At 35.4% G+C, this 23,917-nt stretch overlaps 1 protein-coding gene across 26 annotated transcripts in view; it reads left to right on the top strand.

Moving 5' to 3' along the window:
• Positions 1 to 23,917, top strand: part of LOC113055250 (calcium-dependent secretion activator 1) — a 103,551-nt gene that overhangs the window by 34,453 nt on the left and 45,181 nt on the right. For 17 of the 26 annotated variants that reach the window (XM_026221378.1, XM_026221402.1, XM_026221391.1 and 14 more), the window contains 9 exons: positions 6,411 to 6,491; positions 6,637 to 6,870; positions 8,797 to 8,918; positions 14,760 to 14,871; positions 15,719 to 15,855; positions 17,205 to 17,271; positions 20,410 to 20,518; positions 21,971 to 22,183; positions 23,252 to 23,263. In XM_026221378.1, the coding sequence (XP_026077163.1) occupies positions 6,411 to 6,491; positions 6,637 to 6,870; positions 8,797 to 8,918; positions 14,760 to 14,871; positions 15,719 to 15,855; positions 17,205 to 17,271; positions 20,410 to 20,518; positions 21,971 to 22,183; positions 23,252 to 23,263 (1,087 nt within the window). The remainder of the gene's footprint in view (positions 1 to 6,410; positions 6,492 to 6,636; positions 6,871 to 8,796; positions 8,919 to 14,759; positions 14,872 to 15,718; positions 15,856 to 17,204; positions 17,272 to 20,409; positions 20,519 to 21,970; positions 22,184 to 23,251; positions 23,264 to 23,917) is intronic. The other 9 variants (XM_026221406.1, XM_026221401.1, XM_026221393.1 and 6 more) reach the window with 1 other exon arrangement.

Here is a 23,917-nt window from a genome sequence, read left to right as displayed (position 1 = left end):
CATCCCTAGACGAAGTGTGAGATGTCCTGGACCATATTGGCCGAGAAGGTTTGCTGGCTCCCTGGGTGTCCAGAGCCAGGTGATGTATGAGCTAAGACCATGAGGGTCTTTTCATCAATGGACCACTCAATTGGGCTGACAGTGATGGCTGGAGGGAGAATAGGTTCCAGAGGAGTTGTCTCTGAGTCAGGGTGGTAGATATGTGTCCACTTTCTTTTTTTATTCCCTGGCCAGTAAGTCACAGTGAAATTGAATCTGGTGAAAAAGAGAGCCCAGCAAAATTGAAGGGTGTTTAGTCTTTAGGCTTCCCGGAAATACTCAAAATTGCATTGGTTAGTGATGACCTCATAAGGATGTTTAGCTCCCTCCAGTTAATGTCACCACTCAAAGGCAAGTTTGATTGCCAGCAGTTTGCAGATGCTCTTTCACCCCTCCTGAGTGGTTCCCTGTAGCATTGGCATTGAATATGCGGGGGACATATTCCCCCAACTTTTAATAAAACCTAAACTCTTCCCCTGCACTTTTTTGGGCAAGTGTGTCCATGTAGATGTCTTCAAGGTCCAGTGCCTTGATTAAAATTTAAAAGAAACAAGATAGTCACTTCGTTTTGGATATGTTTTATTCCTATCCAAAACAATGTGAATATTTGACATTTCTGTCCCCCTCACCTCTAAAATGATTGCTATGTCTCTGCTCTGTAACAAAACTGAATAAAAAACTATATGCTGTGTTATCTTCATTTTAAGAGATCAAATAGGTTTTGTGGCTCCACTTGAATTTTATTCAGTGTAAAAGGGGCAAAAATGGCTCTTTTGATGTTATAGGGTTCAGAACCCTGATGTAGACAAAACGATGTAGGAACTCCCAGAACACCTTATTTCATAAATCCATAGAAGAATGAGGGTGCGACGAGATATTTTTAGTGGCATGTGTTATGAAGATACATGCTCCCAGTAACTGCTCCAGGGATTCTGGGACCAGAGGAAGAGTGTACCAGAACTTGACCATCTGGGAGTTGAGAGCACAGTAGTCGATGCAGGTTTCCAATGAAACGAAACTTTAAGCAGCAGTGAAAGTGGATGGATGGATGAATTCTTGCTTGAGAGCCTCCGCAACGTACTCCTCCATGGCATTTTGATCCAGGATGGACAACGAGTAGACTTTACCACATGGTAATGAAGCCCCAGGCAGCAGGTCAATCGCATAGTTCCATGGCCGATGTGGTGGTACTTTGGTTGCCAGTGGCTTACTGAAGACATCCTGGAACGCCTGGTATTCTGGAGAAATCTCTTGTGGATTGGAGGTGTCAGGACTCTAAGTTCTCACTCCATTGTTGCACATCACAGGCCAGCATTTTTCCCAGTATGGAGTGAACACAGTGAACTTGAGGACAATGTTTCCTTAGGAGATAAAGCTTGTGAAGTAGATTGAATGAGATGAAATTTATTAGAATAACATCTGTAAAGGTAGAATTTGATGAACTGGTGTTGGTGAGCCAGATCCGGAGGTTTGATGCAGATGAATATTGAACGGAAGAAGAAAAGACAGGTAAGACATGCAGTTAAGTGGTCGGTTAGCATCCAGGAAGGAACAACGAGACCAGACGACAGTTAATTGAGGTGAGCGGTTAATATAGTCTGTGCTGATTGGATGTGACAGGTGCAGGCGATCAGAACTCTGGTGACTGTGAACAAGTGGGCAGAGTATAGGAGTCTGATGCTGTAGGTGTTGTTGACTCTGTGTCAGACATACAGTGCTGTATAAAAAGTATTTTTATTTTCTTTCATATTTGTCACAATTTAAATAATTCAGATCATCAAGCATATTTTAATATTACACAAAGATAACCCAAGTAAATACAAAAAGCAGTTTTTAAATGATGACCTTCATTTTTTTAAGGGAAAAATGCTGTCCAAACTTGCCTGGCCCTATGTGAAAAAGTAATTGCCCCCTAAACCTATTAATTGGTTCTGCCACCCTTGGCAGCAACAACTGCAATATATATTTTTTGCATTAACTGGCAGTGAGCCTTTCCCAACTGTGGAGGAATTTTGGCCCACTCAAAAATATTTGCCATTCCAATGAATCAAAGAGAACAAAATCTTCACTTCCTGAAAACTGGCACTATACTGTATATATCTAAGAAAACTAGGAGAAGCCACTGATTATAATAATTTTCATATGTAATAAACTAATTGCGCTTTAGAGTGAACAGTTTTCAGTTGGTCTCAACTTTTTATCACGACACACACACACACACACACACACACAGGCCAGACAATCTTTCTGTCTTGGCTGGCTTAGATCAAGTACACTAATTTAATTACACATGTCTTGTTTGCACCAAATCAGATTATCATCAGGCAGTGACATCACAGGTTGCTTCCTTGCTGGTACATGAAAATCTCAATAAAGTTATGAAGTGTCATGGCACTCCTGGTTATTTATTTATTGATGTTCATCTGAAGGCCTTGTTTGGCACAACCCATCTTTTACATTTATCAAGCTCAATTGACTTGATAATAGCCTCTATAAATTCCAAAGGTATCAAAGATTTCACAATAGAACCATTGATTGCTTACAACAATGCCATACATCTGGTTTACATTCATTTTCACTTTAATTGCAAGAGCAGATATCTAAATTGAGAACTAATTAAAAGTCTCACAGAGCAGTTAAATGATTGTGGTGGCAGTTTCTTTTATGTTAGCAGGTTTGGCACAGCGATGTCAACACAGTGAAAGAGGCAGCAGTGACGTGAGGCATTTGTGAGAAAGACTGAATGTTGATTCATCTTTAACATTGACTGGCTCAGTCTACCAGAGCAGCAGGAGAATAACCATGCTGTGCTGCTTGGTCTCAGCTTGAAAAGCTAATATCACTGTTAGCATGTTTGTGACCACACTCAAAAATGCCATTTAGGGAAAGTTGAATCATTGGGTAGTGGTCAAGTCAGATTTGTTTGATACATAGAATTAAATATTTCAATGGAATGTATTTTGTAATTTTTTTTTATTTACTAAGTGTATTTTTTTTCAGAAGTAAATTTATAAGTAGTTAATGGAGCTACAAGAAAAAAAGTTTCCACTAACGTTCCCAAAGATTTTTTAAAAGGCAGTTGACAACACAAAAACTATGTCATTTTTGGATTTTCTCAATCTAATACAAATTGTATATGGGTGACAACAATTGTTTTTAATTTCATTAATTGTTATTAGGCTGTTAAAATAAAGGCTTCTGAGAAAAGGTTTATTGGATATGCTGAAGTTTGTGGCATTGTGTCATAATAATAATAATTAAAAAAAAAAAGTGTACAGTATAGCAGTCAGACTAGTGTCTTCAAGTTAGCAAAATTAACTTTCTACTTTTCTACTTTTCCAAAGTTTGGGGTTGTTGTTATTATTTATTTTTATTTTTAAAGAAAATTAATACTTTTATTTAACAAGCATCCATCAAATTGGTCAAAATGACCCATATCATGTAAAATATTTCTAATTCTAGTTATTTTAATTGGAAAATTAAAGAGTCATGAAAATAATTCTTACAGTTTCCACAATTTATTATTATTATTATTATTATTATTATTATTTTATGTTTTCAATATTGGTGATAATAAGAAGTGTTTCTTGAACAGCCAAAACTCTAGTAATGGCTGCTGAACATTCAGCTATGCCAATACAGCAATAAATTACATTTGAAAATGAATTAAAATAGAAACCAGTTGTTTTAATCTGTAATATTATTGTTTTACTGTATTTTTAAGCAAATAAATGCAACCTTGTTGAGAGTAAGAGACTTATTAGAAAATATAAAAAATACTTACCAAACCCAAACTTTTGTATCGTAGTGTATATACTTGCTTTGTTATTTCTGTGTTGAAATTTTTTTTGTTGCAGAATCAACTATAATATGTGCCAGATTTTCTGCCACATTTTATTAATATCATGATTAGGACCTCATTGACTTTGGTTTTGAACAACATCATCTTATAAACCTGAAATTGTCAGACTAGCAGTCATATCACAGTTGCATTCTCTGTGGAAAGTATTATTGTATATTGAAGATTAGGCTTTATCTGTGTCTTGGACACCCATCCTGTTATTATGCATTAACATTAAGCATTTCATTATAAAAACAACCACATATTGGCACATTGCAGTTGAGTGTGTGTTCATATAATGTATGTGTGGGACAGAACTTCATGGGCACGTGAATTCATGCGTGTGTAATGGGAGCATGTGTTTTAATTGTGTTTCATTGTTCTGTGTGATCAATGTGTATGTGGCAAGTGCATTGGTTTGTGTGTGTGTGTTTACTTGCTTGTAGGAATCCTCATGGAAGGGTGTAGGTGTTTGTAGCTATATGAGTACTGAATTTGGCCCAGCTGGAGTCAGGAACGGGGACACCATGGCCACAGCCTGTCCAGATGGTCCTCCACCCAACCAAGCAACTGACTGGCCAGTTCTTCCAACATAAGGCTCTGAACTCACCTTTAGTCCAGAACCCTTTTGTACAGAACATACTGGGAATTTAAAGATGCATCGGCAACATTTTATTTTAATGACCAATTCTCACTATTAACTAGTTGCTTATTATAAATCACATATTAATACCTTGTTCTGCATGAATTTATTTTAGATCGCTTAATTCTACACCATACCTAAACTAAACAACTAGAAATAAAAAGCATTTTTATATCCTGACATTAGCCCTCTGGCTTGAATGCTCTGTTTGAAGGGGCTTGTCTGCTGTGAGACGCTGAGTAAACGACAACTGTTGTGATTGGCTGACATCTTTGCATTCGAAATGCAAATTACATGTGAAACCCCTCTCAAATATGTATATATATATATATATATATATATATATATATATATATATATATATATATATATATATATATATATATATATATATATATATATATTTTACTATTACAGCTGTCGAGATTAACGAATCGTGGAAGTGTTGATTATATAATTATTTTTTCGATCTTTTCCCCATCACATGAAAGGCTGCAGTGATGAGCATTGAGTAGACAGAGTCTGTTTATCGCGTGGATGCAGTGATCTCGTCATTATTGCATCACGTTTTCTCTCACCAAATGCTTTCACCACGGCTAACAGCAAACACATGAATACAGTAAGAGCTCCGTTGTGCAGCATAACAGCGTCATTCATTGTAATGGCAGTTTGGGCAAGTGTGCAGATATACTCGCGATGTCTAACAGCTCGGGAAAAAAGCGAGCGTTCTTTGATCGCTCTCTGTAGTTAAATCACAATTTAAATAACAGATTTGTTTCATGCTACTCAGAGAAACAAAGTGAAGTTGATCGTTTAGTCACTGGCATAAACAGTATTAAACGATTTAGAAAGAAAGTCTGTGTGAACTTGAATGATTGGCTACCCATCAGAAATCACTGATCACAGATCAGGCATTAATGAACACTGTTACTCACTGTTTGTGCCAGTGCCGTCGAATCCATATCATAAAAGTCTGTTTGAAATGACTGTGCTGACATTGCGACTGAATTATATGTAAATATTTGGGCGGGCAAAGCAGAGAAAGGGGAGGTAACAATTCTCGTTGAAACGTCACAACGAGGAGATTCAAGATCAGCCCGTTTGAGCTTCCATTTTCTCAAAGGCAGAGAAAGATAGAAAAATCTCAATTTACACCGATTCAAATTTCTAGAAACTTAGGGACCATATACAGGCTAGGGGAACTCAGAAAGTGAAATTTTCATGTCATAGGACCTTTAATAGTAAATTTTTGTTCCCTATTCCAAAGTTTTACCAATGCATCCTTTGGTGTTGTTTCTCTTGGTCTGGAATTGTAAACGAACAAGTTTGTTGGATGAAAGTGATGTGCTGTTTGACTTTTGCATCAACATTTTGAAAGATTCAGGGCGTCAGCTGATAGTTTCATTATTAGGCTGGGCATTGAATGATGGAAATACATAGCTAATTAAATAAATTATGAGGTCTGTTCTATTCTTAGCAAGAATGATTTTTCTAGCTTGGAGAGCTCAGTGTTAGCTAAAAAGAATAGATCACCCAAAAATGAAAAATTACTCACCCTCAGGCAAACATAGAAGAAGTTGATTTTGAAAAATTTAGCATTACAAATGGCTGATCTTCTTTGGTCCCTAATCTAATAACAGCCCTGGGCTGTCAAATGGACAGAGCTGTGCATGTATTGGATGAAATTGGCTTGCAGAAAGCCATTTGCAGGCATTAAATATTAAACACAGTTTGATTGAGGTTTATTTGGCATGGTTGGTATGACTAAAATTATGAGATATTTTGGCACTATTTATTATGAAGATCAGATGTTGGTTGATCTTGTGTCAGGAATGAAGAGTGATTGGGATGTCAGTATAAATGCATTAAAATGTCTTTGTCTTACAGTTGGATAATCCTGATGAACAGGCTGCCCAGATCAGAAGAGAGCTGGATGGGAGACTCCAAATGGCTGATCAGTTCACAAAAGTAAGTAATCCCATTTTAAACAATTACACATGAAGCATACTGTAATTTTCAGGTTTATAGACTAGCCTATCCTAAGACCCAAATGTCCCAATATCCTGTCCTGTCCCTCTTGGTCACAGTTGTTTGTCTCTAACTTATTGAATAGGCTGGCAGGTTCCCTAAGTTTGTGTCCAGGGACATGGAGGCCATGTACATTGAGGAGCTGAAGTCATCAGTGAACCTGCTGATGGCTAATCTGGAGAGCATGCCGGTGTCAAAAGGAGGAGATTTTAAACTGCAGAAGCTCAAGAGAGGCCATAACACCTCCATCATGGACATGGGCCAGGAGGACGAGAATCAGCTCTCCAAGTCTGACGTAGTTTTGTCTTTCACACTGGAGGTACTTCTTCTTGCTTAACTTTCTTAATTGGATCAAATTAGGTTATGGTTATAAAACCTCTTGCCACTCTAAATAACCATTTGGATTGGATTAATTTTCTGAACATCTCTGGGCACTGCAAGTCATTTCTTTATCAGACTCTCCTTGTTGATAAAATTTTTTCTTTGTCTAAATTTAAATTTAGGTATAATTCAGGTGAATCAAAAAGAACAAAAAATAAAAAAGAGAAGAGAAAAGAAAATAATATACTTGCATATACTCAGATATTCCAGTTGAGATATTGTTAGATTTCTCAAAGGACCACTGAGAAAAACAAATTTAGGTAATTACGTAATTCTCTCTGTGTTTTTTTGTTTGGTTTTGAAAAACACGAGTAAAATTCATACATGAGTTTACACCTCTGAGACACAAAATTCTCCATCTGAATAGGGTTTAAGAGTATAACGCAGCATTTGGGCTGTTACCAAGTGGTTAAAGATCTTGGCTGATAATTCAAATGTTGCAGCTTCGTACCTGTGCAGTTTCAGTATTTCAAGTAATATTGTATAAAACTTTTTTTTTTCTTAAACATTTGTCCTACCCATATTTTTAGCTTTGCTTTAGATTTTTATAACACTAAGCTTTCCAGAATACCACATCTCATTGCCCACACTTAAGAAAATAAAATATAATTTATATCAGAGAATTTACTGAAATAATTAAAAGAGAATTTATATGGGCATATGAAGCAAATGCAACAATGTCTTTTTCCTATTCAGCATCATTTTGTTGTAGCTTGTGATTTGATAAAAATTGATCTGATCATCAGAACACAACAATGTCCAGATGAAATAATTGAATCTTTGATGGTCTTGACATTCATCACAGGCTTGACAATTACATTTACATTTTACATTTAGCAAGCACTTTTAACACTGTTTTTTAACAGTATGTGTGTTACCTGGGAATTAAACCCACAACCTTTTGCGCTGCTAACGCAATGCATGTTGCATATCAACATCAAATAATACAGGCCATGTTGGTCGATTAGCAATATATTGTTCTTTGATTTGCAGAAAGCAACAAATCGAAAATGTCACATTCTGTTCATCATGCAGGTTCAAAAGAGGACAGGCAAATTCTAAATTTCTGAGCAGTAGATAGTCTCTCTCTCTCTCTCTCTCTCTCTGTGTGTGTGTGTGTGTAGACAAGTCTTACTTATCACAAACCAGACAGAAAATCCTGAGTGGCACTGACAGCCTGCTATAAATCTAGCTTTAATCAAGTGACAGGATCTGAGAGGAGATATTCCCTGAAGAAGAGGGCAGTAAAACCATGTGATGTATGTTGTGTGATAACAACACATTCTCCTTGTTCAACACGTACAACTTGTCACTGATACCTAGGTGATGACAGCTTTATCTGACACATCTCACATCAGTTTGAATCTTGCTTTTACCCTGATCCTAGTTTTATGTATTCAGTTTCAAAATGATTCAAAGTTGTGAATTGTTTTGTCTGTAATACGTCCCTTTCTACCATTTTGATTCATTTATGCAGGTTTGCAGACTATTTACAAGCATTATAGCTGAACATTATATAATATGAGTAATGAGCCAATTATATTGTGACTCTTTAGGTGACTTCTTTTTTTTTTTTTCTTTTTTTTTTTTTTTACCAGACACAATTTAGGATCTCTATTAAAAATAATGTGTCGTAAAACATTTTTTGACTATTTTGTACAATATTTACAATATTTGTTAATGTTTGTTTCTTTTATTTTTGTACGGTCAGTTTATTTTTAGAAAAGGCATTGTCTACATTGCTTTCTTGATAAAATCTTACAAAATACCAAACTGGTTTTGGTGTTACAGACTATGTGATTGAATAACGTTTCACAAATTTTTAGGAGTTGTCTTTTTAGTTGTCTTCTTTTTTTCCCCACAGGTGGTGATTATGGAGGTACAGGGTCTAAAGTCTTTAGCACCAAACCGGATTGTTTACTGCACCATGGAAGTGGAAGGCGGACAGAAACTTCAGACTGACCAGGCAGAGGCCTCCAAACCAACGTAGGTTTTGCTGAAATTTCTGGTCAAGCATTATCATTATAATTATAATTATTGAATACAACTTCTTAGCAAAGGCCCATACACTGAAAAAGTTATAAAAATGATCATTTTTAAGAGTCCCGAAGCCTTGAAAGCTGCTGTCTGGTGTTAAAATAGTCAATGTTCACTAACCTTCACTAACCTGTTTAAGTTTGATTGCTTGACTTCATGCATACACTGAACTGAACTGTTCATTCAATTCTGAGCTGGAGGAACTGAATCTCAAATCCCATCAAATGCTGATTGCTGAAGCTGTGTGTGTGTGTGTGTGTGTGTTATTTAGCTCATTACATCATCAGTTGATCTTATAATTGTGTACACAGTAAGCCCATTCTGTTTGTGGAGAGATGTAATGCTTAATGATGAATTAACAATTGTGGGTTTGTAATCAACGCTTACAAAAAAACATATGCTGATCACATTACTCAACTAGACTTATCACATTTGTTTGTGTGTGAGGAGACTGATTCAAGGGTAAGAGAGAGAGAAAACACCAAACACGCATAGGCAGAAAATCGAATTCTCACACTTTTCACTGAACGTACTTCACCCACTCATTTGGTCAGCTTACATTCACACTGATTTTTGTCACATTTCTGGAATTGCAAATCATTTATTTTGTAGTGGAACAACATCTCTTGTTAATGAAAGTTCCCTTTAAATTATCATCTTATTGCAAAATTACCTTGACTTCACTCTGAAACATGAGCAGTCAACAGTTAACAATAACTTTATATCTCACAATGTGACTTTATGTTTTGCAATTGAAACTTTGTTTCTTTTATCTGAGCTTATATCTTACAGTATTACATTTTATATCTCACAACATGACTTTATATCTCACAATTGTCTTTCTCATAATTGACGGTTGTCACACAGTTTGACTTTATGGGCCCTATTTTAACGATCTAAATGCAAAAAGCGCACGGCGCAGGTGCACTCAAGGGGTGTCCAAATCCACTTTTGCTATTTTAACAACGAAAAAATGGTTGGTCTAAACGGGTTGTCCCTATACTCTTAATGAGTAATGGGTGTTTTTTGGGAGTAACATGCAATAAACCAATCAGAGTCTCATCTTCCGTTCCCTTTAAAAGACAATTGCACTCGTGCCATGACGGATTTGCAATTCCGACATGTAAATATGATTTTTTTTTCTCTCACATTGTGACTTTTAACTCGCAATGTGACTATAATTTGTAATTTGAGTAGATGTCACAATTGCAACTTTATCGTAACTGACTTCATATCTTGTAATGTGACTATCTCTGACAATTGGAACTTTTTGTCTCATAACTGACTTGTATCTCACAATGTGACTATCTGTTTGACTTTTATCTCATTGTGACTTTATTTTCTGTTGACATGCGGTCACAATGTGACTTTACAATTTAAAACAATTTACAGTTTACAGTTATTAACATCTCACAATTGCTACTCTATTTCTTATAACTGACTTTATATCTTGCAATTGCCACTTGGTTTCTCATAACTGACTTTATATCTCACAAGTGTGACTTTTTATCTTGTAATATGGCTTTATCTTACAATTCTTATTCTCTCATAAGTTCCTTTATATTTCTCAGTGTGACTTAACAATTTACAACACTTTACAATTGTAAATATCTTGCAGTTGCAACTTTGCTTCTTATAACTGACTTTATATCTCTCATTGTGACTATATCTTGTAATTAGACTTTATATCTTGCAGTTGTGATTTTCACATAGCTGACTTTAAATCTTGCAACTCTATCTCGAATTGTGTCTCTCTTGCAATAAAATCTAATTGTGACAGACATTAAAATGTGCAACAGTTTACATTGTTAACATATCACAACTGTGACCCATTTTCTTATAACTTCATGGATATATCTTCAAATATTTTACTTGTCTCTTATAACTGCCATTTTCTCACAGTTTTTTTTTGAATCTGTGTGACCTTTATATCACAATGTAACTTTATATCTTGTAATTTTGACTTTACAGTATGTCTTGAATCTTAAACTTTCTCGTCACATTGTGGCCTTATATTGTGCAATGTATCTTTACAGTATGTCTCACAATTATGACATTCTTGTTATTGTAACTTTATCTCATTTCTATTTTAAACTATCTCACACTTGCCTTTTTTTACTACGAGGCAGAAAACCAACATCCATAGTCCAAACCTTTTAACTTTAATAATATATTTTTTTTAATTGCAAGCGTTAGCACAGGGGCTTGATTGGTTTTGTGCAGATTCAGAACAATTAAATTTAGTGTGTAAATGAAAATGTCAGAATGTGACAGTGAGAGGCTGCTGATGTAAAATGCATAGTCAGCACAATCAAACATGACAACAGTCTGCAAAGATATATACTGCATAGCCTTACATAGACTGTTGATGAGCCTTGGCTTTTGCCCTCAATTTCTCTGAGGTCACATCATACAATCTGACAAGCAACCAGATCACCAAGCTCTCACATTTTCTCCAAAGCTTGCTGTAATGCTAAAAGCCTGCTGGGTCTCAGGGGTAGAGCCGTGTGAGGATAGATGAGAGGGCATTTGGGAAAACTAAAGAATGACTGGAAACTCTTGAGAGACATGACTTCTGTGCCTGTCTGATCAGACTTAAGACCGTAGGGATTGATTCCAAAACATCTCATTAATTAAAGCACATATGTGCATTTGTGAGGATTTGAGTGAGAACAACAAGGAAGTAGGTAAAAAACAACAACAACATAGCTACTGTTTGAAAGCCTCCAAGACTTTAAGAGGGCTACAAAGACCTGACTTGAAGTAGCTTTTGCTTTCATAACTGCACTTTTATGAAAAGGGGCGTGGTTATGATGAATGAAAATTTCAAGACATTTGTCATTTGAATCTGGTCAAGTACACCAGATTGGTCCTGTGTTTGGATTCGAGTGCTCATATTGTAGGATGTTCTTTTCAGGCAATGGATTTTAGTGATTGAATGCTGCCGTGACCCCCTGATCAACCAGATTTACAGAAACTGTAAAATAAAGGTTTATTGTCAGTAGTTCTTGTATCAACCTGCATTTGTTATAGAGAGGCAGAACATTTGACTTTAGTTGCTCTTAACTGGTGGGTCGTGACCCAAAAATGGGTGGCAGTTTTGTTCTACAAGTGTTATGGAGAGCAGGGAAAACAAAAGCCAATACCATATGCTGCTAACCATAATTTTGCATAGTTAAGAAAAATATTTGTGCTTAACAAGGAAAAATAGAAAATCCTACCAATATCTGTCACTTGGCAGCCATATTATGCATATCAGAGTGTGGACAAGTGTGGCAGACATGACCCCATTATCAGACATTATGAAAAAAATTGACCCAGACTTTATTAAGTGTGAGTTCACTTGCTAAGAGGATGAAAGTGGTTTGTGATGTTTATCTGGTTAATGATTGTTAATAATTTTGAATATTATTGGGCCTACATAGTAAAGTGAAAAGAAGATTACTTTAATTGAAAAGATTTCCAAAATATACAAAGTCAAATGAAGTGTTCAAAAATTTATCTGACCCACTCCGTCTTCCGACATTTGTGGCTTTCACTCTATTACCAACCTCCTGTGGCATATCGGTCATGTGTATTACTTACACAGTGTCTATTTTCCTAATCAACTAATAAATGTTAAATAAATAGTTGATTGCAATATTTAAATATACATTTTACACAAAATATGTTTTCTTTAATGGCTACTACTACATATTGGTGGGCAATATGAATAATAAACAACTGATAAAATTATCCACCACATAAATATAGTATTAACAAACTTTGATGCAATAAATAGGATATATATAAAAAAATGGCCGTAGCCAGGCTTTGAAAATTAGTGAAGTCCAGGGGGTTATTATAATAATTACGTTGTATTTATAGGGATAATTATAGCAAAATTCTATAATTTTTATTATTATAGAAACCCCCTGGACTTCACTAATTTTCTAAGCCTGGCTACGGCCATGGCTAGAATAAAGATCTAAAGATGCTCGAAATATTATTTGGTGTATCTTTCAATCTGCTTTTGTTTAGTTAGACATATCACATAAATTTTTCTCAGCAGATTGATTCTTCTTTATTAACCATGTCAAGAAAGGATTACTGGACCAGGGGCACATGGACCTGGTGAATTTTTTGGTGTGTACAGTATGACTGAAGCTCAAAAGTGAGGAATGAAAACAGCGTTTAGAAGTCATTCACATTAGGTATCCTAAAACATTGATATGGTGCACATAGAAATGTTAGATCGTGTACTGCCACCTGCTGGCTCTGTTAGTACTAGCAGCACTGTGAATTTCATTTACATGCAAATGAATACAAATATGAGTTGCTCTTCAAATGGTCACACAGTGATGACTCATTGAGCAAATGAGAGAAAGCATATGTGAAATATGTGTAAGAAGACGTATGCACCTTAATAACATGTTTAATAGCATTCTAAAAGCATTCAGTGTGTGGCAGAACAACATTTGTTCTCTCTCTCATTTACATTGAAATTGACATTCATGTTTCACCATCTTTACCTAACTATCCAGCTATAACAGCTAACTGAAACCCAAACATCTACCCCCCAAAAAATCAGAATTAATAGAATTACAACAAAAAATATTTATGCATGAATAATGTTACCTTAGAAGACATAATAATAATTCTGTACATTTTTATAGCACTTTTCTAAGCACTCAAAGCACTTTACATGAAAGGGGGTATCTCCTCATCCACCACCACCACCACATCCACCAATAGAAGGGTTTTATAGCTGTTCACAGTTCACATGCTGTGCCTTCATGTATACAGCAAGTTCCACTGAAACCTGTTTTCCATATTCTTGTATTGATGGCATACTTGCTAACAGAACTTACTGTTACTTCTAAAGAGTTTGTATCAATGCCATAAGACAAATATGCATCAGGAATCTCCTCTGAGATGCTGATGTGAAGGAAGGTTGAACAGCTCTATACACCAACACAGCAAACAGACATGCACAACCATACAAAAGACACAGCATCCACATTCCCTCAGCTTTAGCCCAGACATTCTAGAGGGAGCCAGGCTCACAGGGGGTTGCCATGGAGACCCGTTTACTGCACTGTGTTCCCCATGTGCACTGTGGCTGGATGATTGCCCCCTCATCTCAAGGGATCACGTTATACACACACACACACACACACACAGACATGCATCACAAATACTTTCATGTACACACACAGTGCATTGCCAGACAAGCCAACAAAGCTGCAATACTTCCTGTTGATTCAGCCTTTCTACACAAAATAAAAGGTATTTATTTTTAGACAAGCTCTTTTTTTTAGATTGTTATTGGATTTTTGCCATTTCATTAGAAGGCCCGATTCAGTTCTATGTCTTCTACACAGGCACCACTTCTTAGTGTGTATAAACCACCAAGCCTCTGAAAAAAAGAAAATATTTTCAGCTTATACATATCAGAGTTTTTTCAGTTTTTCAATGCAGATTCATTTTTGTTACTTTTGTTACTTTTCAATGGTTTCATTGCCAACGTTCTTCAAAATGTCTTCTTTTGTAATCAAAACACACAAAAAAGTACAGGATACAGGACACACAAAAACGTATACAGGATTAGAACAAATGCAGGGTGATTTAATAATTGCAGATATGGTCTTTGTAACATGTTGTTATTGTTGTTGTTATTATAATAGTCATCATAATTGATTATGAAACCTAGGCATACAGTTTTCATCTTATTCATGTAGTTTTACACTCCTAGTTGCAAAACCAGTTTGAAAACCACTGATTTAATCTCTCTCTCTCTGTATTGTTTAGTTGGGGTACTCAAGGAGACTTCACCACCACTCACCCACTTCCAGCTGTAAAGGTGAAACTCTTCACAGAGAGTACAGGAGTGCTGGCACTGGAGGACAAAGAGCTGGGACGGGTCAGACACACACACACACACACACACACACACACTGGACCCATCACAGCTCATTCTAGCCCATACTCCCATACTCTCAGCTCAGTTCTGCTGTCAGGAGGTGATCAGTACTAAAATGGTTTTGCTAAGCTCTCCAAAATGAGCAGCCCCCCTGCTTGCCTGTAGCTGTTCTAATGGATTTGATCCAGTGCTGAGTCAATGAGGCAAAGAGTCTCTCTATTCCTCTCTCTCTCTCTCTCTCTCTCTCGATCTCTTTGACTCTCTATCACTCATTCTCTCTAAACAATAAGCCTGCACTGATATAAGAACAGAAATATAAGGTGTTGATGTCGGCTCTCATGCAAATGATATATGACTTCAGAGTGAAGTGGGAGATAGAGAAAATAATGAGATCTGATGTGCGATGAATCAGAACACTGGTGGGAATGGATATTACTGGAAAGCCGCAGTGTCCCACTTTTCCCAACTTTCCCATTTGAGATAGATATGCAATATAAACAGTATGACCACTGAGGAAAATGTTTATGTTTATCAGTATTCTAAATTAAAGTTTCTTTTAAAACTTGAGTTTCAAATGATATTATCAGTATAACAGTGAAAAGTTCAGTTAACATGAATTTCACTTCATATTTAGTATGCCCCCTTTTGTTTTCATGACAGAACTTAAAATATTTCCTAAACATGTTACATATTTTTTATTTACTTTAAAAAACTAATAATAATAATAATAATAATAAAAAGATTTCTATAATTTCAATGTGGTTTCACATTACATTTTTAAGTTATATATAAAAATGTTAAATAATAATAATTAAAAAAAATAATGTCTGTCATAATGTGATTCCAGGTTGTGTTGCATCCAACACCCAATAGTCCCAAACAATGTGAGCTCCATAAAATGACTGTTGCCAAAGGTTGCCCAGATGGCCTGAAGATCAAATTGGCTGTGCGTATGGACAAACCACAGAACATGAAGCACTGTGGGTAAGTGACATCCTCATAATTATAGTTTCTGATTTCAGTCGATGCTACATTGACTTAAAATTGAATAGATTTTAGGAAGGTGTTGAATAGATTCAACATGCATAGAGTCGGGACAACCCATTTCACCAACACTGAAAGGCAACAGTTCTAACTCTCTGGTTAAATGGACGTTTAGCCTCAAAACAAAAATCTTTTGGCTCCATCTAGTGGATAGAGTAAAAAATTATTAACTACTGAAGTGACCTTAAGATCTATACAGAAAATCATGTACAATATATGTGGATTGATTTTGCAGTATAAAAAATAATAATAAAATTTTATATATAATATACATATATATATATATATATATATATATATATATATATATATATATATATATATATATATATATATATATATATATATATATATATATATATATATATATATATATATATTTTTTTTTTTTTTTTTTTTTTTTTTTTTTTTTTGAAGTGGTCATCTACTTACCTATCATCAGATCAGTCATAGCAGTGTCATGAAAATAGATATTGTGTATTGAGCCTTTGCCTAAAGTGCAATGTATTGTTTTCTCCTTTAGGGGGCACTAAAACTACACCTGAAAAATCCACATCTGTTTCATGGCTTGCATTAAAACTCGCACTACTTTCTGAGGGAAGACTCATAGGTCATCCTCTATAAAGTCGCATTATGTATTTGCCTTCTATTAGATTTTTTCATTTTAAATATTCACTCAAGCAACATATACTATATAACAAATCTCAACTGCCTGATTCTTGCCAGCTCTTTTTATAAAATTGAATATATAAGTGTGTCCAACTATGTCCGCATATATGCAGGTCTTCTTTTATGTGGAGATATATAGCCTACTATATATCAAATATTCACAGCTTGTATTGTTTCAAAATGTAAACTATGTTATCTAAATGCAACTATAATTTATGAAGATAAAATATAGTTATTAACAACACAATTTTATTTAAAGCTGCTTTGAAACAATGTGTACAGACTTGTATTATGAAAGGAACTATATAGCTCATCATTAAATAACCAAACACGTATTTTGTCTGTTTATAGCATGTGAATGTCTTCTCAGTGCATTTCTGAGACACTTATTTTTTGTTCACATGTTTGTAAACGTATATTTTTCTATATGTTGTATGTGTTTTTTTTTTTGTTTTTTTTTTACATGTATTTATGATGTTAAAATATCCCAGTCGTAATTTATTTAGTTACTCTGTAATGCTGAGTCAGAGAGAAAGGTAACAGTGGCCCATTATCACCCAATTTAAGAACAACACATCCAGCATGCTATATCTTGACACCTGCTCTACATCTATTCACAGTTACCTTTGGGCCATTGGGAAAAACCTGTGGAAAAGATGGAAGAAGAGGTTCTTCGTCTTGGTTCAGGTATGTGCTTTTTCAAAACCTAGGTGTCTAATGAGACTGTTTCATCCACCTTTTGATTCAGATTGTCTTTTTTTTATCAAGTGCTGTGCATTTCCATTGAATGTGTCAAAACTGCTTCAGTGAAGTAGACTAGATTCACAGCTCTTTCTGATAAAGCACTGTGTCAGGTACTTCGATGGAGGAGCCTTTTTATATCTGTCTCTGTTGTTTGCTGTTCAGTCAGCTCCTCTGTGGTGGGTTGTAACATGTCTGAGAGCTAAAAGTTGACAGGCGGCTTGACAGAGTAAAGGACCAGCACTCGCAGCTAAAAGAGCCCACATCACACACCCACCAGTCGCTCGCAGCTACGACTACAGCAAGTGACAAACAACAGTCAATACACTGACATTATTTATTTACCTTTGCGTTTGTGTGCATGTGTGTCTGTGTGCTTGTGTGCATGCAAGCGAAAAACATTACACGTTGCCCCGCTTGTGTGTTCGAATGTCAGTGTGGTTAAGAAAATATGCCAGAATGCGCTTTTTTGTGTCTGTGCTTTGTTTGTTTGATTTTGTTGGTTTCACACTTTTGCATTTGTTTGTCTCCTTTCTGTTTTTTGTTGTTTCTTCTCTGTTGTTCTCGTGTTAAATCCTATGTATGTATTCACACAAATATCAGCACATCCATCTGTCTAATCCTCATCTCGTAAATGTAAATGTTAGCATACAAATCAACATAAACTCCTGAATATGGCATGGCATTTTGAACCTTTTATTTAGATTTAATAAAAATATATAAAATGTATTATACCACAGTTCAGTATATTTTTGAAATACTTTATTACTGTTATTTATTACTTTATTTAATACTTTAATATTTGTTATTAACATCATTGTATCCTTTTTTATCTATCATTATTAATATTTCATATACACAACTGTTAAAAAATGGTGGGGTGGCAGTAGGTTAAGTCGGTAAATCTCTTTTGTTAATCAAAGCTGTATCTTTCTGATCAAAAATACAGTAAAAAGCTAATTTTGTGAAATATTATTAAAATATATATTTTTAAATACATTCTAAAATGTATTACATGTATAAATATATAATTTATACTGTAAAAACAGCATTTTTATAATAACAGTATTTATTGACACTTTTGATCAGTTTATTGCATCCTTGCTGAATAAACCTATTGAAAAATAAATATACTAAAATATATATGAAGTACATTTAAGTACACTACAAATACATTTACATTTTTATGTACTTCACAAAAATACCCTGCAATTGTACTTTTAGTATACTAAACTTGTATACTTAAAGTCTGCTAAATTGAAACGACTAATTTTGTATTTAATGCACTTTAATTGTGCAGAAGTAGTGCTGAGGTCCAACTGAATTTACTAAAGTATATTTGATCGTGCTAAAGCGGAACTATTGCAAGTATACTTTAGGCACACTTTAAATATTTTGCATTTAAAGACCAATATTATTAAAAATCCTCATCAATAGTGGCATTAAAACACATTTTAGACTGAATATTAAGAAATGTGTAGTAGTAGTAGTAAAAAAGTTAATCTTTAATTTTTAAATAAGTCTTGTGTAATACGTCATTAAATATGTTAATATTTAAACTATGTTTAGTATGAAATAAATACATTGTATTATTATTTATTTTATTTTTTTTACTAGTGAAATACTAGTACTAGTACACTTTACTAGTGAAATATTTTGCATGCTAGTATTGCTGTCAGTGGCTGGCCAGCGTTTGATTGACACTCTGAACGATTCTATGTAAATGCCCCTGCATTTAATGCAGGGTTTGTGTTACAGGGCAGGTGTGATTTCATTCTTGCATTATTCGGATTATTACCACACCCTGTAGACCATTTAGGGCTCCTGTTTGACACAGGCTGGCTTTGAAACAAGGTGTCATGAAAAGGTGGTGACAGAGTTCCCCCTGGCTCCACCCTGCCATTTCTTTTCTTCGGTGTTACTTAAGTCTAAGAATATGGAAAAGTGTTATCTATTTTAACATCTCTATACTTCATAGAGCACTGATAGTCAGATAAATAGTCATATAATTTTTTAGCAGCCACATTGTCTATCTTTGTGCCTCTTGGTGCCCTTATTGTCAGTAAGATGACAGCATAAAGCCAGCATTATGATTCAAACTGAAGTCTAATTATTTTATGGCTTGTAAGCGATGTGAAAAAACAGCGGGCAGACGTTCTGTGCTCGCCTCCTCTTTCCCCTCATCTCTTCTCATCTACCATGCTCTGGCTCAGGCATTCAGGCTTACGCATCTGAATATGGTAATGCATTCGAGTGACCTGGAGGGGCTCGGGTTGTGTGTCTGGCATCCGGCTTTATATTTCCACCGTTAGTGATCGATTTGTGCCCACTCTCCGGCTCTCTTCACCCACAATGCAATTTGCCAAGCATCGACAATAACAAGGTTATTTAAAAGAGCAAAAGCATGCAGGGGTAATCAGAAAGCAAAGTCATTTAAAATCCTTTAACTGTCGGTTTGACAGCGGGTCAATGGCCCCACCAGCGACCGTTCCGGCTTCTGACAGGCCCGAACTTCAGTGGATTGATGGGAGATTGTGTGTGTGTACATATGTGTGTGTGCAAGCGTGGTGGGGGGGGGGGGGTGTGCCCCAGTGGCATCCCGAAGGCACCTGGGTGCCACCAAGCCAGATTGGGGCCCCGAAGCCAGCCCAAGTGCCCATCACACACATGACATTGAATTTATCATGTCACTCGGGAGACAGAGTGAAAGAGGGCTGCCACTTTCAACAGAGGTGATGGAGGCGCGGGATTGGTGTAATGCTGCGGATGAGGCCAGAGAAGGTCTGGACAGCAGCACGTCTGTGTGTGTAGAACGTGTGTATGACTGGCACCTAACTGCACGACTCGCATCCAGAGTGACAGCGTGTCATCCCACACTCTTCTGTCAGTCCCATTTGACTGGCAGGACAAAACCCTGCAAGTCCAACCCTACACCGTCAGTGACCAAGACAGCCTCCCTCTGAGATGCCACCCTCCGTTTGAACCGTATCACTAGCCTGAAGTAGATATTTCTGTTTGGGTTAGGGTTAGGATTCATAATTCATAACAATGATGTGGGTTTATTGTGCCAATATTGTTTTCCAGGTGAGCCAGTATACTTTTGCCATGTGTAGCTACAGGGAGAAGAAAGCAGAACCTGTTGAACTTCTCCAACTGGACGGATACACTGTGGATTACACCGACCCTCAGCCAGGTCACTGCAGCCAATCGAAATGCTACAATAAATGACAGTGAAAAAAATTACTGGAATGTTGTTTTCACCTGTTCTGTCCACCTTAATTGTAACATAATGTTTGGCCATTTGTAGCTTCAATGTGCAAGGCTTCCGGTGTCAACCGCTTCCAGTTATTTTACCCATAAGAAAACAGTCTGTGATGCTGTTTGATTCTGTAAACTGGTATTTGTTTTTATATTTTGATTTATCATCATAATTATAACCACATTGTAGCGCAGGTAGTTTTACTGCACTCTATTATTCTTCTGTTTATTTTCCTACAGTGGCTAATGGGTCTGATGTCTTGCACATTCACAGAAAAGCATTGCAAAATAAGGTGGATAGAAATATCTGTTAGACCAGCAGGTGGCATGTGTTTCTAGGATCCATACACATTTATTCCCAAGGAATAGGTGACTCATTTTATTAATGTTAAATAAACACTGGTAATTAATCAGTTTAGATCAATTATCTTTCATTGAAACCTTCTGTATCTTTGCATGAAACATTATGCACAGTGTACATGAGTTGTCTGATCTATCTTGTAGTGTGCGCAGTTACATCTTTTATCATTTTTATGCCATCTGATATTTGACTAATGAATCTGTTATAGTCTCCACATAATCAAACACTGTATACGAAATACTGTGACATAAATGGAATAAATTATAACAATTATATCAATACAAAACAATATCTGTTCATTTAGGTCAATTACCCTTAAAATGTGTTGTGAGATTCAGGTGGCCACATCTATATTAACTGAAAAATAAAGTAGAAATATATTTTTTATATAACTACATTAGGTTACACACACACACACACACACACACACACACACACAAAAAAAAAAAATACTGTAAAATTACTGTAAAATAAGATTCTAAACATCAATACTAATTAAAGCATTGGTTGTCATGCAACTAATAATTAATATTACTAATATCTTTACAGCATTTTTTAATCTTGATTACTAATCATTGTAATATTATAATAATTAACTAATAATTAATATAATATAACAGAATTCATCTTGATTAGATAAAAGCATCTGCTAAATTAATAAATGTAAATGTAAATGATTAATAAATGACTATATGATATAAGTAATCTTGATAAATAAATGTATATATATATATATAATATATATATATAATTTGATTAATATCAGTTTACAAATATGCTATTATTCATTGTTCATCTTAGTTGATAAATATTATTTAATGTGATTGAATTAATACATTACATTGCCGAATCTGTGGAATTAGCAATATCTTTTACAGCATTTAATTATGATTAACCTGATTTATTGTTGTTGTTGAAAACTTAAAGTAAATATTATGTAATATTGTAAAAAAAAAGTGCACTTTTGATTACACAGTAATTTATTACTTTAAATGGAATGAATGGATAACAGTTTGTTGAATGCAGGTCTGGATGGTGCTCGGACATTCTTCAATGCTGTGAAAGAGGGAGACACTGTGATCTTCGCCAGCGATGATGAGCAAGATCGAATCCTGTGGGTTCAAGCGATGTATCGTGCCACAGGCCAGTCCCACAAACCCGTGCCCCCGACCCAGGTGCAGAAACTCAACGCCAAAAAAGGGACAGCACCACAGCTTGATGCTCCCATCTCTCAGTTCTGTAAGTATGAATACATAGACACATGCAGTTTGCAGTCTCTCTCTCTCTCTCTCTCTCTCTCTCACACACACACACACACACACACACACACACACACACGGTCAGAGGTGCATTTGTAATGACACTCTTCATAGCAATCACACTATTACATGAAATCTTTGTATAGCATCAGTTAAATAAGTTCTTTTTCTAAACAGTGCACTGCTGATGTTTTTACTAATGTCCTATAAGTGTAAGCTCAACAGAGTACAGTAACTACTTACTGTATTGTTGTTCTCACTCTGTGTTCATCTGCACCGCTTGATACTGTCAGAAATCGTTTCATCAATACATATTCTATGCTTTGATACATTTTAATCCCTGTCCTTTATTTTATTATTTTTTTGCTTAATTAATCAATTAATTAAAAGAAATCTTATTAATTACATTTAATTTAATTAAAATTAATTAAAAACTTTATTTCTTTCTTGCTTGCTTGCTTTTTACTAGCATCTTTGTTCTTTCACATGTTTGTTTGCACTTTTCTTCTGCCTGTTTGGTTCTTTACTTATTTTTTGCCGTTTTTCTTTTGCTTTTCACTCTTTCTCTTTTCTATTGCTTATATAAGCCATCTTTTCATTCACTCCTATTGTTCTTTCACTCTTTTTTTTTTTGCTTTTGTGTATATTAGCTTTTACTCACTCTCACTGTTCTTTATTTTTTACTTTCACTTACTTATGCTTTTCTTTTTGAATATTCATTCTTTCTTTTGTTGTTATTCTTCATCTTTCACTTCTTTTGATTTTCTTTTGCATATATTTGATCTCTTTTATTCATTAGTCATCACACATTTCTGTGTTTATTTACTTTTTCTCTCAGGGTTTCGTTCAGTTTTTTTTTTTTTTTTTGCATAGTTTAGTTTTTTCTTTTCTTTCTGTGAGTGTGAATACATGTTTCAGATCCTCCTTCTCTCATGCTTTGCTTTCTGTCCTCCTTTCTCTTTCTCTCTCTTTGCTGTCTTCTGTCTTCTGCTCCATGCGAGTCTATATGTCACTCTGGTTTGTTCCCTCTTACCCTGCTCTCTTGTAGCCGGACTGAAGGGTAAGTGCTTCCCTGTAGCAGGCACAGATCAGATAAACCGCTCTGGATTATCTGACACAAGCAATGTGCTATTCGCTATTCCTCTTCAAAAACTCACATTACCCCTCCTTCTGCAAATCTCTCTCTTTTTGATTTTCTTTAGGTCTGAAATACAAAAGAATAGACTGCATGTGAAATGTTTTTTCTGAATATTTTTCTCTGATTGGCAGTTGCGTATTTGCCTTCTCTCAACATGGCTTCATCGGATCAATGGCTTCTCAATTGAGAACAGGATTTCACATTAAAAAGGATGTGCAAAATCAAATCCATCTGTTCCTTGTAAGCTAGTTTCTTGTTGGATGAAATCAACAGCAGTTGCCTTTATTTAACAATAAAGATTTCCGACCAAATGGAGAATTTGGTAAATGATATAATTATAGTGATTTTCTCCATTGTAGTTGTTGATTTATTGTGCTAAATGAATTCGGTGAAACCACTGTCGTGCTCTGCACCCCTCAGCAGCTGGTAATTAGCATGTTAAGAGTGACATGCTATGAATAAAACAGTGTATCTTCACCCTGATTATTTCTGGAAGCTATCAGTGGAATGTTACCAAATAACTACTTGCTAGTTCACACCAGTTTCTCTCATCTGTAGAAAGTCATGCCACCAGTG

The sequence above is a fragment of the Carassius auratus genome, chromosome 36 (genome assembly GCF_003368295.1).
Source record: "Carassius auratus strain Wakin chromosome 36, ASM336829v1, whole genome shotgun sequence".
In the NCBI taxonomy this organism is placed as follows: domain Eukaryota; kingdom Metazoa; phylum Chordata; class Actinopteri; order Cypriniformes; family Cyprinidae; genus Carassius; species Carassius auratus.
Note: the sequence above shows the minus strand (reverse complement) of the source record. Positions and strands in the feature narration are given on the sequence as shown.